We start from the raw sequence: 16,013 nt of genomic DNA on the forward strand, positions 1-16,013 counted from the left end.
TAGTATTACAGAATGTTCACTGAATAAAATATTGAAATACAAATGAAAATATCAAGTGCAATTTTAAGAAGGGTAAAAGAGATACACACAAGCAATAAACATTTGTCAGTGAAGTTTTTCATTTTAGCCTCCATTTGTTGCAATCTCTTCAATTGTAAAGAACCAGTTTTAGCACAAAGTCTGTAAAATCTGCCAGATTAACATTTCAGGTAGGCCTACCACATGTCATTCATGCAAGTAACGGCTACGTTTTACATATATTATAACAGTAATGTACCACCACCACCACCACCACAAAAAAATAAAAAAATAAATAAACAAATCCATTACAACTGCCATCAGTATGAAATTTGCCCAACATTACTTTAAATTATTATTTAGTGTAACTAGCAACATACACAACATGGTGACTGACACAAACTTATGGACCACATCCTACACAGCTGCTTTGTACATTGTTATAACTTATCCAAATACAGTATGTAGCATTGGAAACGAACATTTAATTTAAATCTGTTTATTTGTTAAACTTTCCCATCATATGCTGCTTTGTATTTTGTTCAGGCTTACACATGATTATATAACATTTTGGTGCAAATATGCAGAATAGCAAACCAAAGCTTGAAGCTAAAATGGCAAATATCTCCACAGCAACAGTAAATTTTCCAGGTGAACTGACATAAGATGGGATAAATGTGATCCATACAGCACAGAATATAAGCATACTGAATGTGATGAATTTGGCTTCATTGAATTTATCAGGCAGTGTGCGAGCGAGAAAAGCCATCGTGAAGCACAAGATAGCCAGTAGGCCAATATAACCCAGAGCAGCAGAGAAACCTATAGTAGAACCCAGACTGCACTCAAGAATAATCTTTTCCTTGTAATATTTCATATTTTTGTAGGGAAATGGAGGAGATATTGTTAACCATAGCACAGAGATTAGAACCTGTATAAGTGTAAATGTAAGCACACTGAGTCGTTGTTGTACAGGCCCAAACCATTTCATGACATTACTTCCTGGAAGTGTAGCCTTGAAGGCCATTAACACCACTATTGTTTTCCCCAGAACACAGGAGATACAGAGGACAAAAGTGATCCCAAACGCTGTGTGACGCAACATACAGGACCACTCAGTAGGCTGACCAATGAAAGTAAGTGAACAGAGAAAACACAGAATCAATGAGAAGAGCAGCAGGAAGCTCAGCTCTGAGTTGTTGGCTTTTACGATGGGGGTGTCCTTCTTGCTGTAAAACAGGATGGCTACCAGTACAGTTAACCCTACTCCAAACAATGAGAAAAAGACTAGCACTATACCCATAACTTCTGTGAATGAAAGAAACTCTACAGCCTTTAACACACATTTATTTTTCTCAGCATTAGACCAGTATTCCATTGGACACTGCTTGCAGTTATTTGAATCTGGAAAGGAAATTGTGATGACTGTAGTTATAAATAAAAGGAAAAATATTTAGTTTATGAACTCTTTGCTAGGACAGTGCATGCCAAAACTGCAAGAGAAGGGAAATACAAGGAAATAACACATTTTTGTTTGAAACTGTGAGATGGGCTAAAAATTACCTGTGTTGTTACTGATTTCTCCTTCTGCACATGGAATACAGTCATAACAGCAGACAGGTCGTCCTTTCTGTGCAGCCTTCCTAGTGCCTGGAGGACAGCTCTCACTGCACACAGACCGTGGCTTCTACATTGAAAAGTACACTGTACACAATTATCTTACATAATTAACTTACATTGCAAAATCAAAATATATGTGTAAAATATTTGTATATTTTTATTTGTATATTTTTTAAATATTGCTTTTTCTTTTTATTTCTTTTTGTTAATTTGTCAATTTCTGAGAACAGTATTTCATATCTGCAATGTTCATTCCAGTGTGCAATGGGCGACATGCTCATGGACAGTGAAAATGTTTTTTAGAAATCAATAAATTTCAAAGTGCTTTTTCAGAAATTCAACACCATTACTACTGTAGTAATGTCCTTTTGTTCAAAACGTGTTCAGTAATGTCCTCTGCTGTTCCATTTGTATGCTTGATCAAAGATTATTGCTACTTGGCCTTTTTTTTTTTTTTTTTTTTTGTCATATTAGCTTCTTTTGAACCAATGTGGAATCATACAGCATTTCTCACATGTAAACGGTTTTGTGTGAAGGAAACCAAATTTTCTCTCCTGAATTTGAACATTAGCAAAGCCCTGAGCAATGGTGGAGGGCACTGTAAAAATACCTTTCTAATGTGATATCCTTCAAGCTGTATGTTTAGACCAGTTCAAATGCTTTGACATTTGTTTTTACAAACTTTCAACAAACCTAAAAGATGAACATGTTACTGCCATTTACCTCCAGCTGTCCTCCAGCCCAAATTATGTTTTCAGTGTTGAGCATGAAACGTTGGTCAGGGGCCAGTGAGGCATCATAGTATCCCACTGGTTTAAACTTGATTGATCCATTAGAGTCCTGCTGCCAGTTCACAACTTCATATTGGGCTACAACAGCCCCAGTACTGTCAAACCATACATGATCTCCCATCTTTAAAGTGAAATTTACCGTTTTCAGAGCCTCAACCACCTATTAAGAAAAAAACATTTTCAGGCAAAAATTGATGAATCCTCTTGGTCTCTCCCTTTCAGTCTATAATCTAGTCTATCTTTTTATGTTATTACCTGCCGTGGTTGTATTTTCTGGTCTGTTTGACAACCCTCCTTTTCTTTGCACTTTAGTAGATTGTGCAATGAATGAGCCACAGCATAAACTGATTTGTAAACATTGCCTGCATATCTTTCTTCAGGCACATCTTCATTGTAACTTTTCAACACAAGAAGATCCTGATATGCATTGCAAATTAATTCATACTGAGAAGAATTCCTCTCTATTCGAGAGCATGGAAAAGCTGTGTCCCAGAAAGTTTTTATAACATAATCTGCAAAACCTTCAATATTGATTTTTTTCACTGCAAACCCCAATGATCCTCCCAGCACACGAAAACTGTTTGGAGTGACCATACTGTTTGCTGTTATCCATGCCTCCACACCAATTACTTGGAGACCTGTAATGTTCTGAATAATTAAATAATCAAGTAGATTATTCATTTCAAAATTAGTTAGAAAAGCGACAATAACTTTCGCAGTGCCTTTTTTAATTGTGTCTACCACATTTTTTAGTTTTTCAGGCTCTGTTCTTTGAAATTTTACAGAGTACTCCACACAAATCCCCTCCTTCTCAGCTGTATTCAGAAATATTGCCATTCCATAGTTTCCATAATCATTGTCACTGTTCACAGCTCCCACCCAAGACCAGTCAAAGTATTTGATTATATATGCTAGTGCTCTGCTCTGGTGGTAATCACTAGCAATAGTCCTGAAGAAATAGGGGTAATCTTTTTTATTACTGAGACATTCACATGAGGCCGAGGGACTTATCTGAAAGAGCCATAGGAAACAGTAAAACAGACATCAGTATTCATGTCAGACATTTAGTGTTTTTGCTTCTTACCACTGGAATTTTAAAAGGTCCTGTAGTTCTGGACAAAATCACTGTGTTTGACGACTCTGTTTCTCCTATGATAGCATGGATAGGGGACTGTCCATTGCATCTGTCCCCTGATTCAAATTCTTGACCATTCATTAATGCCATATTTGCACCCATAGAAGATAGTCTTGAACCACATGTATCATAAATTCGGTAGCCCATAGAAATGTTAGGGAGCAAACTTTCATTTCTGTTAATCTCTTCAATGGCAAAGATCATAATTTGAGCCATTCGAAAATCTCTCAGACTCACACTGTAAAAAAAATAAAAAAAATCAGGAGGTTAAACAAAAGTGCACATGTACCTTATCTGCAACTATGACTTTAAAATAGATTTTGAAGTATTAAAAAACAAAAAAACCTTGAGCATGAAAAAAGCTGAGGCTTTTGCTTAAACTGAAATGAAGTTAATGTCTCAATGCTGTGGATTGGAAAAAGTGCTCCAATAGTTACATCTCCGTCCTTGGATAGCAACGGGTACTTTGGGTCCCCCATCATTTGGCAAAGAGGCTTTTCTGCCTTTGCATGAAGTTGAAAGAAAAGCAGGAGTGTGCAAAGAAAGACAGGCATTCGAAAGACTGAGTTCAACAGAGGCCAAATGCAAATGACTTAATTCAATATTTGCACTTTTATACGCACAATTAATATGGATGACTGATTGAGAATGCAACCAATGAACACATAGACATGGGTCAAGCAGGGGCAGAATAGAGTCAAGCTATTATGATATAGTCTGATTTAATCAAGCCATTAAATGTATTAAATTGTAAAACTGCGAATATTAACCTAATCATCAGTTATTGCTGTGAAATCATACTGTGATATATAATAAATCATGGCTCTTTTTGATCCAAACTACCATTTGTCAGAGTTTAAGTCAACTATTAATTCCAATATATTAGGTAGTAAAAACACAATATTGGAGTTTAAAAAGCATTTTATGTGACTGAATCAAACTCATTGTGAGCAGCCTTTCTGCTTCAGCGCTGCCTTACGGATGTTCATACTGGTAATGTAGTGGCTTTGTGCAATTATAGCATCAGCAGGGATTTTTTTTTTACCATTTCAAATCTGGATTTGATCACTCAATTTTTTTCAGCGTTTTCGTTCATTGATGACTAATATTTTATAGTGTTCGGACATATTATAAACTATTAATAATTTTAATTATAGGCCTATAAATATAATTTAATTGACCTAAATGTTTTAAAATAATTTCCAATGAAGAAAAAAAGCTAATCTGTCAAATATTTTATTATTATCGCAGCACATATGAATTTATTGCAGGTGAGTTGTAGCCTGCACAAGGGTTTATAATGCATATTTCACACATATAGTGTGAGCAGTCAAGTGACAGCTCGACGATCGGACTATATAATGTGAACACATAAATCATGAGCTTTGGCATTAAATTGCATGCAATCTACATGTACAGTGTGAGTTGGTAACCTTGCTGAAATCCCACAGTGCATGTCTGCATATAATCATCCATCACAAGGAGTAAATTTAAAGAATATATTTCTGATGTGCAGCAAAATATTGTTGAGCTTCACAAAATAGAAACTGTCTGTAAGAAAATGGCTGTTGAAAATCATTCTTCACTAGGAAGCGTTCCACCTTTAGGCCACCATCAGGGCTAAGAAATTCCAATCAACTAAACTAAACTAATATAGAGTTTGAGTGGCAAAAAAACTCTTCAAGGATCACAGATGGAGAATTTTGGATGAAGTTGTTTGGAAAGGTTTCAAGAAAAATCCTCCTCGCTCATCAAAAAACAAACTCCCGTTAGAGTCCTTCACGGGTCCATTTTGGGAGACCCGCCCCGCCTGTACCCGCAAGGTTTAGCACCAGATCTGACCCGTGACCCGTAAAAATATCAAAATTAAATCTGCACCTGCCCAGACCCTGGCCCGTTACCTGACCCATGGCCGCGATAAATCACACACACTAAAATCATTCCAATTAAAATGATAATTTGTTTTATCTTGCACCTCTCTCAACAGCGTCATGAATGGGCTAATGAAACAGGCTGTGCCTTTAAAGACTACTCCACTCACCAACTTTTCTTTTACTTCATCCATTGCTACTCCTGCAACCGTCGCTCCAGCTGGGCTATGAGAGGCACAAAAGTTGCACCGTCGCAATGGTGGTAACGTGATGGGGCAAATGGCATATTTTTGCTCTGTGTATGTGTAATGGTAATTTTGACATAGAAATTGGAATAGGCCTACAGAATGTTCGGGGGGAATGAGGCGGGAACTGGCGAACAATAAAAGACTTTAACCAAACAAAACGAAAGTAACGTGGGCAGCCTCACAGAGTTAATTATCCATCCGCATCCCCGCCCGTGAATTTTATAAATGTCGCAATCCACCCCTTTTAGCCACTTTTATGCGGTTATCCACGGGTACCCGCCCCGGTTTGGTGGGTTAAAAAGTACCCCATGCTCAAGGTTAAATATACTGCTGGATCTTAATATTTTTCTGCCGGGACATGGTGTCATGGATTATATCAAATACCAAGAGATTTGTAAAAAAAAATCTATACCTTATGGGTTCTGCTAGAAATCTTATAATAGGCTGTGGTTGGATATTCCATCAGGACAATGTTCCAAAATCATGATCCAAATCAAAATCAATTCCAAATTCTGCCGTGCCCAGTCCCCTAATCTGAACCCCACAGCAAATGAGTGGGGTGAACTGAAGCCAAGAAGCACAAACATGGATCTGGGAATCTGAAGGATCTGGAGAGATTTTGTATGGAGGAACGGTCTCTGATCTCTTGTCAGGTGTTCTCCAAACTCATCTATAGAAACAGATTCAGAGCTGTTATCTTGTCAAAATGAGGTTGAAATAAAGTATTTAATAAAAGGGTGACAATAATTATGTCCAGTGTGTTTTGGAGAAAACCATTTATTTCATCAAGATATTTACTTCAAAGAAAGGTTAGATTTTTGTGATTTTTTTAAAATAAAAGATCAAATGGATTAAAAACGCAGATTTATTTTTACAGGCTTTATTCATATTTACCAAGGGGACAGACCATAACTTTTTCATGACTGTGCTGCATAAGTAGATTTATTATTTAAATGGCTTAATCAGTTTTTGTGGCGTTTTCTTTTGTAAATTTCATACATCAGTAACTTTTTGTCTTTAAATTTCTTTAAATAAAAAAATATACTGTTAATGAATGAATGAATGAATGAATAATTAAGGCATTTATATAGCGCTTTCATATGTACTACTGTACACCCAAAGCGCTTTACAATAACGTCAGAGGATCTCTCCTCAACCACCACCAGTGTGCAGCATCCACTTGGATGATGCGATGGCAGCCACAGTACAATGGTGCCAGTGCACTCACCACACACCAGCGAAAGGTGGAGAGGAGAGAGGGTGATAGAGCCAATTCAGCGGATGGGGATTATAAGGAGGCCATGATTGGTAAGGGCCAATCGAGGGTTTTTGGCCAGGACACGCCTACTCTTTTACTAAAAGTGCCATGGGATTTTTAATGACCACAGAGAGTGAGGACCTCGGTTTAACGTCTCATCAATCAATCAATCAACTTTATTTATATAGCGCTTTTACAATCACGATTGTGTCAAAGCAGCTTCACAGTGTCAAACAGGATAATAGAGGATGATAAAATAGGATAATCAAACAGGATAATCTCATCCGAAGGATGATAATATACACTTTGCTTTATTTCTCATTAGGATTTAGATGGATTCTTTCCCATCATATGTTGCTTTGTATTTTGTTCAGGCCTAAACAGGATAATAAAACATTTAGGTCCAAATATGCAGAACAGTAAACCAAAACTTGAGGCTAAAATAGCAAATATCTCCACAGCTACAGTAAATTTTCCAGGAGAACTGACATAGGCTGGTATAAATGTGATCCATACAGCACAGAATATGAGCATACTGAATGTGATGAATTTGGCTTCATTGAAGTTATCAGGAAGTGTGCGAGCCAGAAAAGCCAGAATGAAGCACAAGATAGCCAGTAAACCAATATAACCCAGAACAGCAGAGAAACCTATAGTAGAACCCAGACTGCACTCAAGAATGATTTTTTCATGATAATATTTCATGTTTTTGTAGGAAACAGGAGGGGATAATGTTATCCAAAGCACACATATAAGAATCTGTATAAATGTAAAGGCAAGAACACTGAGTCGTTGTTGTACAGGCCCAAACCATTTCATGACATTACTTCCTGGAAGTGTAGCCTTGAAGGCCATTAACACCACTATTGTTTTCCCCAGAACACAGGAAATACAGAGGACAAAAGTGATCCCAAATGCTGTGTGACGCAACATACAGGACCACTCAGTGGGCTGACCAATGAAAGTAAGTGAACAGAGGAAACACAGAGTCAAAGAGAAGAGCAGCAGGAAGCTCAGCTCTGAGTTGTTGGCTTTTACTATGGGGGTGTCCTTCTTGCTGTAAAACAGGATGGCCACCAGCGTAGTTAATCCTACTCCAAACAATGAGAAAAAGACTAGCAATATACCCATAACTTCTGTGAATGAAAGAAACTCTATAGCCTTTAAAAAACATTGATCTTTCTCAGCATTAGACCAGTATTCCCCTGGACACTGCTTGCAGTTATTTGAATCTGGAAAGAAAGTTGTGTTTACTATAGTTAGAAACAAAGGGGAAGATGGCTTCATTCACAAAGTCTCTTGATAAGAACCTGTATCTTTAACAGTAGAAGGAAAATACAAAAAACACAACTAACCAATTTTCTTTGGAGCTTTGAGATGGGCTGAAGTTTACCTGTCTTATTACTGATTTCTCCATCTGCACATGGAATACAGTCATAACAGCAGACAGGCCTTCCTTTCAGTGCAGCCTTCCTAGTGCCTGGAGGACAACTCTCACTACAAACAGACTTTGGCTTCTACAAAGTAAAATAAAATTATACATTGTGTTACAGGATATATGTGTGTTATTATGCTTAGTTTCACCCTCACAGACTCTTAGTTTGTTTATTTGCAGTCACGTGTCTCCTTTGTTCTCATTTGTAATAGTTTCCCACCACTAGTTTGTCTCCTAGGTTACTCATTGCATTCTAGTTTGTTATCAGTTCCCTCTTTTGTGTCAACTGTGTTTATCCAATAATCTTTGTGTTCTCTCACTATGTATTCTGCCCGTGTTTTATTTGTCATGGTCGGTTCTCGAAACTAAAGTTTAAGTTTAGTTTTTTCTGTTAAAAAAACGTATTTCATATTCTTCTTCTTATTCGTGCTCTTTCACTTACCACACTTTACAAGTGTGACAATATGTGATATGATGATGATAAATCTATCAGTATTATCAAGAACAGAATATTGCATCTTTGATGTATAAAATTATGCAAAAATGGAATGACAGCTATTGTATTGACAAACCACTGCAAAAACTGAAATGAGGCAAATGTCTTTGTTTAATTTTGCACATATTAGTAACATATTAGCTTTTAAATCAGCTAGGGGTTATGAAGTTAATAAATGCAAATGGTATTATTTTTGCACTGGGAAAAATTTTTGCACTGGGTTTTTCTTTCCTGAAATCTGGGAAGAGCTTTGAAAAGTATTAAAAGGTATATATATATATATATATATATATATATATATATATATATATATATATATATATATATATATGGCTGTGTGATGCGATCTGGGAAAACCCGTCGGATGTCGCACTTTTTAGCTAGGTCAAATAATAGGTTGATAATCCATATTTAGTCAAAATTGTTAATTGTTAAAATTATTATTCTATAACATCTGGTCTATCTTGTAGTGGCAAGCTTAAAAGACTGCGTCTTTCTCTAATGTTTTCACACACCCAGCGGCGGAGTGCAAAAAAAAAAAACGGCCATTGTTTTCACTCTCTTAACACCACAAAGACAGTTTACCCATCAAAATAAACCCCAATACATGTACATTAAAGGTGTATCAAAGTACATTTCCCGTCAGTCATATGTAAACAACGGCACGCAAAGTTTTTATTTAATACTACGTGAGATGGTGGACTCGGAGCACAAGAGAACAACACAGTCTGAAGTAATTGATCGCTTTAATGATCTCGTTCGCCTTAATCTGCTTAATCCTGGTGATGTCAGTGCCCTAAACGATAATATAATGGATTATTTCACATCCAAAGATGAAGATCGGATGATAGAAAACTTACTGAAGAGGAGTCAGTTTAGCTATGCTGCAGGTGTACTGTGCTTGCTAACTATTCCTGTACGTTACACTAGCGTACTGCGATGCGATCTAAACATACGAATTATCAAAGTTCAGAGACTGCCCATGCTACGATAAACAATACAAAACGTATTTCACTACTTACTTAGCTGCTCCTAAATTCTAGGTCCCTTTCCGAGGGAATTCCCACTGCGTCGTAAGAATGACACTTATGGGAAATGCCCCCAGCATTACGCGTCTGAAGCATGAATGAAACTAAGACCAATCCTGATTGGTGCTACATCATGACGTAGTATGTGACGGCATACCCAGAAGTATAAAGGGACGCCATTTCACAACCGCGATAGCTTTTTTACTCTTCAGCAGCGCTCTGTTGTGTGTGTGTGAATCTGAGACTGAGAGTATTTCTAGTTCAGTAAAATACGAGTGAAAGATGATGAGTGAACAGTTTAAGAAGTGTGTGCATCCCTGCCCCCATTACATCACGGGTGGGGACATGCACTCTATGTGTGTAAACTCTTTGGGAGCGCAGCACGCTCGGTTAGCTCCCAAGGGAGCTAGCTGTGAGTAATGTGAAGCACTTTCCATCAGAGTGCTGCACTCCCACCTGGCCGACCGTGTTTGACAAGGCCGGCCAGGCTCGCGTTCCCTGCGGTTCGGCGGCGGCTTAGATCGTGGGGATTGCAACGGGAACCGGCTGGTGAGATTGGGACTGCTGAGACACTTTCCCAATCGTAATCAGTCAGTTCTGATGTCCTTCATCTCCGTGCAGAAGCCCGCGATGCGGCTTCTTCTGCTCGGGAAGAGGGTCCGATGTTTGAGCTGTCTGCATCTGAGGATGTGGATGTGCTCAGCATCGAAGCAGGAGACATTAAGGCTCACTCGTCACCTCAACGCCGGGGTTTGCCATTTTTTACGGACTTGCATAACGATGTAAGTCCTGGAACAAACCACACTCCTCCCGCCTCTCTAATCCAACAGTGTAAATACGGTTGTCGACAGGTTTCAGGAGGCTAAGAGCCAATCTGCGGCATTCCAGCAATTCATCCCTCGCCGTTCCGAGTCTAAAGGGGCTGGTCCTAAGACCGACCAGCCCCAGCTGTCATTGAGCTCCTCGTACCGGCAGTTATAAAAGGAGAGCGTTACCTCTAGAGCCCCTCCCCAGGAAGCAGCAGAGGCGGCGTTCTCACCCAAAGCTGCATCCATGCAGCTGCATCTCAGCAGAAGGCCGACCTGAGGGCCGTCCTTCAGGCTAAGGCTTTGGGAAAGAGGTCGTCTGCCCCGAGGGGTTTCGGGCAGACAGCGATGCTGTTCACACACTGAAAATTGTCCACAACCTCTCCCTGCCGGGCAGCAGCTTCAGGGATTCAAGAACGATATTCAAAAAACACCCGAGGTCAGCCTCGAGAGGCTGATTCCCTTGGTAGATTTTTTTCAGCAGTGGCAACACCTGTCGAATGGGTTGCCATGGGTCCTGCGCATTGTAGAAATAGGGTACAGACTGCAGTTCAGCCACAGCCCACCGAGATTCAATTGGGTGGTCTGGACTGCAGTGGTCCCAGAGCAGGATTGGGTTTTGGAACAGGAAGTACACTCTCTGCTGGTAAAGGAGGCCATAGAACATGTTCCTCTTGCAGAAAGGGAGTCGGGGTTCTATAGCCAATACCGATATCGGGTTCTTCTATTCTGCCTAGCGCTCTCCACTCACACGTTCACCAAGTGCATTGATGCAGCTCTGGCTCCACTGAGACTTCAAGGCATCCGTGTATGGAACTATATCGAGGACTGGCTTATTTTTGCCCAGTCACGAGAAACACAGCGGTTTGACTTCAGCTTTGCCCTTAAAGGCACGTCCCACGTCCCAAGTATGCCTGGGTTCCAGCTTCACACTAAGGTAGTCATAGTTCGTGGTGGCATAGTGGCTACTCGTTCCCCATAAGTGTCGTTCTTACGACACAGTGGGAGTTACCTCGGATAGGGAACGTCTCGGGTTATAGACACTGCGTTGCCCTGCCACGCCTCTCCATGTCTTGGAGCGACTTGCTTCATCACGAAAAAGCTAGCACGGTTGTGAAACGGCGTCCCTTTATACTTCCGGGTATGCCGTCACATACTACGTCATGACGTAGCACCAATCAGGATTGGTTTTAGTTTTATTCATGCTTCAGACGCGCATTGCTGGGGGCGTTCCCCATAAGTGTCGTTCTTACAACGCAGTGTCTCATTCCCTCCTCAGGGAACAAGGGTTATAGTCATAACCCGAGACGTTTTCATATTTTTATATTCAGTATGACCTTTACTTTGAAATAACGATGAACACAGAAAAATAAATAAAGATTGGTAGACAACCAATTTGTTAGATTAGATTAGCGGATTAGATTTGCGGCCACTAGGGTGCGTCTGGATTTCTAGGCTAATTTTGAAAGCTAATTTCTTGATATATCAGCCTAAAACTTAAGAACACAACTTGTTTCTGGCTTTGATTGTATTGTAGTTTTACAGAACAGCATGTTTTGTACAATACATATTATTATAAAATATTATATAAAATATTATTATAAATGTATATTTTTTACTTTTTTCTTTTTTCTTTTCATAATTTATTTGACTTCTACAATAATCTGCTATGTGTCTTCTTTAAAACGAAACCAACCTGAGATGTATTTTCCAAAGCATTCTTGAACAGCCATTTAAGTTTGTATAGTGAATTTTCATGTCTATGCGATACGAGTTAGTTATTTAAGACTGTTTTTCTCAAAATTCCGTTCCTAAAAATCATAGTGATCGGCCGACTTCAGAAAACCATAACCTTTGTTTCAGACAAGCCATGAAATAAATAAAATATATTTGAAAAGGACTTGATCCCAGCACACACACACACACACACACACACACACACACACACACACACACACACATATATATATATATATATATATATATATATATATATATATATATATATATATATATATATATATATATATATATACACACACTCTAAAAAATGCTGGGTTAAAAACAACCAACCCAACAATTGAGTTGTTTTAACCCAATGGTTGAGTTGTTTTAACCCAGTGGTTGAGTTGTTTTAACCCAGTGGTTGGGTTAAATGTTGCTTAAGACAACCCAATTGCTGGGTAAGAACAACTCAACCATTGGGTAAAAACAACCCAATTGTTGGGTTGGTGCATTTTCAACCCAACTTGGGTTGTTTTTAACCCAGCATTTTTTAGAGTGTACACATACACATATATATATATATATATATATATATATATATATATATATATATATATATATATATATATATATATATATATATATATTCTATTGATTAATACGACATAATCATTCCCTTTCATAAACTTGACATGATTCTAGGCCCATTTAAACTTTGTATAAACAAGCTATATTTACCTGCAATTTTCCTCCAGCCCAGATTATGTTTTCAGCACTGAGTACAAAGCGATGGTCAGGGGGTAGGGAGGCATCATAGTATCCCACTGGTTTAAATTGGACTGATCCATCTGAGTCCTTCTGCCAGTTTACAACTTCATACTGTGCTACAACTGCACCAGTTTTGTCAAACCACACACGATCTCCCGTCTTTATGGTGAAATTTATATTTTTCAGAGCCTCAACCACCTAGTGAAAAACAAGACAGTTCAAAGAGATTTTGATGTTATCAAAGAGATTAAAAAGTATCCTCTTGCTCTTCTTTCACTGCCATTTTTTACCTGATGTGGTTGTATTGTCAGACCTTTTTCACAATGTCCTTGTTTCGTGCACTGGAGCAGATTATGTAATGAGTTAGCCACAGCATAAACCGCTTTGTAAACATTGCTAGAATATCTTTCTTCGTTCACATCTTCATTGTATTTTTTCAGTGCAAGCAGATCCTGATATAGACTACAATTGAATGCATAAGAATTCCCTTCAGTCTTTGAGCATGGAAATGCTGTGTTCCAGAATTTATTTATAGCATAATCTGCAAACCCTTCAATATCTATTTTTCTCACTGCAAACCCCAGTGACCCTCCAAGAACATGAAAGCTGTTTGGAGTGATCAAACTCTTTGCAGTTATCCAAGCCTCCACTCCAATCATTTGGAAGTCTGTAATGTTCTCAATGCTTAGCTGATCAAACAGATTTCCCATCTCAACTTGAGAAACAAATGCCACAATTACTTTTGCAGTGCCCATTTTTATTGTCTGCACAACTTTTTGGAGTTTGTCAGGCTCTGTTCGATAGAATTTCACAGAGTACTCAACACAAATGCCTTCCTCTTGTGCTGTTTTCAAAAATATGGCCATTCCATTGTTTCCATAGTCATTGTCACTGTTCACAGCTCCCACCCAAGACCATCCAAAGTGCTTGACTATGTATGCTAGTGCTCTGCTCTGATGGTAATCACTAGCAATAGTCCTGAAGAATGATGGGTAACTCTTTTTATTACTTAGACATTCACATGTTGCTGAGGGACTTATCTGAAAAATAAAGCACAGGAAAAAAAAACAGTTCACCATCAGTATAGTATCACTATGGTCAAACTTTTAAAACTATTACTATTATTGCTCCTTACCACTGGAATTTTAAAAGGTCCTGTAGTTCTGGACATAATCACTGTGGCAGAAGACTCTGTTTCTCCTATGATAGCATGTATAGGAGACTGTCCATTGCATCTCTCCCCTACTGCAAACTCCTGACCATTTAGCAACGCCATAGTTGCACTCATGGAAGACAGTCTTGAACCACATGTATCATATATTCTGTAGCCAATCGAAACATTTGGGAGCAAATTTACACTTGTGTTAATCTCCTGAATGGCAAAGATCATAGTTTGAGCCATCCGGAAATCTATAAGATTCACACTGTGAAAACATGTATCCATTTTTGCATGAGTAAACACAGTTTTACACATATATATATATATATATATATATATATATATATATATATATATATATATATATATATATATATATATATAGAGCAAAGTAATTTAGATAAATCATTTTTTATCAAATGCATTATCTTCTCAGTGTAACAAACCTGGAGCAAAAAAGCTGTTGAGGTTTTTGTGTAAAGTCAAATGATGGCAATGTTTCTTTACTGTGAATTGCAAAAAGTGCTCCAATAATAATATCTCCATCTTTAGACAGCAGCGGGTATTTAGAGTCTCCTATCATATGACAAATGTTCTTCTCTGCCTTTGCATGAAGGCAACAAAACAATAAAAGTATGCAAAGAAAGATAATAATCCTGCTGATTGACCTCAGATGCATCTTCCAAATGCCAATGACCTGATACACCATTTGAACTTTTGTATATCACATCATTAATATGCATCATGTAAAGTCAGTGGTCCCTCAGGACATAAGCTATAAAAGAATAGATGAAAAAAAATTATAATTATTTACTCTCTTTGAATAATGATTAGTAGTCCTTTCTACAGATAGTGGAACATTTAGGCCTTGTTCATGCTTTTAAAAGGCCTTCAAACAATAATTGAACACTGGTATCTAAAACCTCTATTTATGATTTAATTAAAAACTATATATACCGGGGAAAAGGATAAACTGAGAACCATTTCAATCACAGTTTTAGAATATGTGTACAGTGCCCTCCACTAATAAAGGCTCTGACCTGTTGTGTGCGATTGGTTAAAAATGAGTAGAACAACTTAATGCAGAATGGATTTACATTTATTTATCAGTATCTTGGGTTGAAGTGTGTTAAATGCTGAGGTAAAATCTATAAAGAGTAAACGGGCATATGCATGTGAATCTTCTAAATGACTGAGTGATGAACCAAATGAGTGATGCAATTAATAACATCCTCAGTGCCGCAACTTTATAAGCGAACTGAAATGGGTCAAGGAATAATTTAACCTGATTCTTTAAAACAGATACAACAAGTTTTTCAAAACATTTCATAATATTTGAAGTCAAAGCCACAGGTCTAAAATCACAATTCTCAATGGGGCATGTTCCCTTTCGAAAGGGAACTCGTGCTGCGTCAGCTGACGCTATGGGGGAACGGCTTCTGCGTGACAGGTGTCTGAAATCGCTATCAAATCACAATCCTACTGACCGGCGGCAGCCAGTGACGTCATCACCATGTGACCAGGAAGTATATAAGGGCGCCGGGCAATCATGACACTATCTTTTCGTCTTCAGGGACTGTCTGTCTGACTCATTAGAAAGTCTGATATGAAGTGCACAAAGAAAAGGAAGCGTTCGTACAGGAAGTGCGCTGACC

At 38.2% G+C, this 16,013-nt stretch overlaps 2 protein-coding genes across 2 annotated transcripts; both read right to left on the reverse strand.

The window, feature by feature from the left end:
- Positions 1 to 517: 517 nt before the first annotated feature.
- On the reverse strand, positions 518 to 4,212 carry LOC137043327 (extracellular calcium-sensing receptor-like). Its single transcript, XM_067419569.1, has 6 exons — positions 3,910 to 4,212; positions 3,514 to 3,802; positions 2,685 to 3,440; positions 2,362 to 2,589; positions 1,582 to 1,705; positions 518 to 1,422 (listed from the first exon to the last, which is right to left on the reverse strand). The coding sequence occupies exons 1-6, from the start codon at positions 4,116 to 4,118 to the stop codon at positions 518 to 520; spliced, it is 2,511 nt and encodes an 836-aa protein (XP_067275670.1). The 5' UTR covers positions 4,119 to 4,212.
- Positions 4,213 to 7,262: 3,050 nt separating this feature from the next.
- LOC137043279 (extracellular calcium-sensing receptor-like) lies at positions 7,263 to 15,037 on the reverse strand. The gene is made up of 6 exons (XM_067419482.1): positions 14,805 to 15,037; positions 14,335 to 14,623; positions 13,490 to 14,239; positions 13,170 to 13,397; positions 8,335 to 8,458; positions 7,263 to 8,173 (listed from the first exon to the last, which is right to left on the reverse strand). The coding sequence occupies exons 1-6, from the start codon at positions 15,035 to 15,037 to the stop codon at positions 7,263 to 7,265; spliced, it is 2,535 nt and encodes an 844-aa protein (XP_067275583.1).
- Between the last annotated feature and the right edge of the window lie 976 nt (positions 15,038 to 16,013).

This window comes from Pseudorasbora parva, chromosome 16 (genome assembly GCF_024679245.1).
Source record: "Pseudorasbora parva isolate DD20220531a chromosome 16, ASM2467924v1, whole genome shotgun sequence".
Classification (NCBI taxonomy): Eukaryota; Metazoa; Chordata; class Actinopteri; order Cypriniformes; family Gobionidae; genus Pseudorasbora; species Pseudorasbora parva.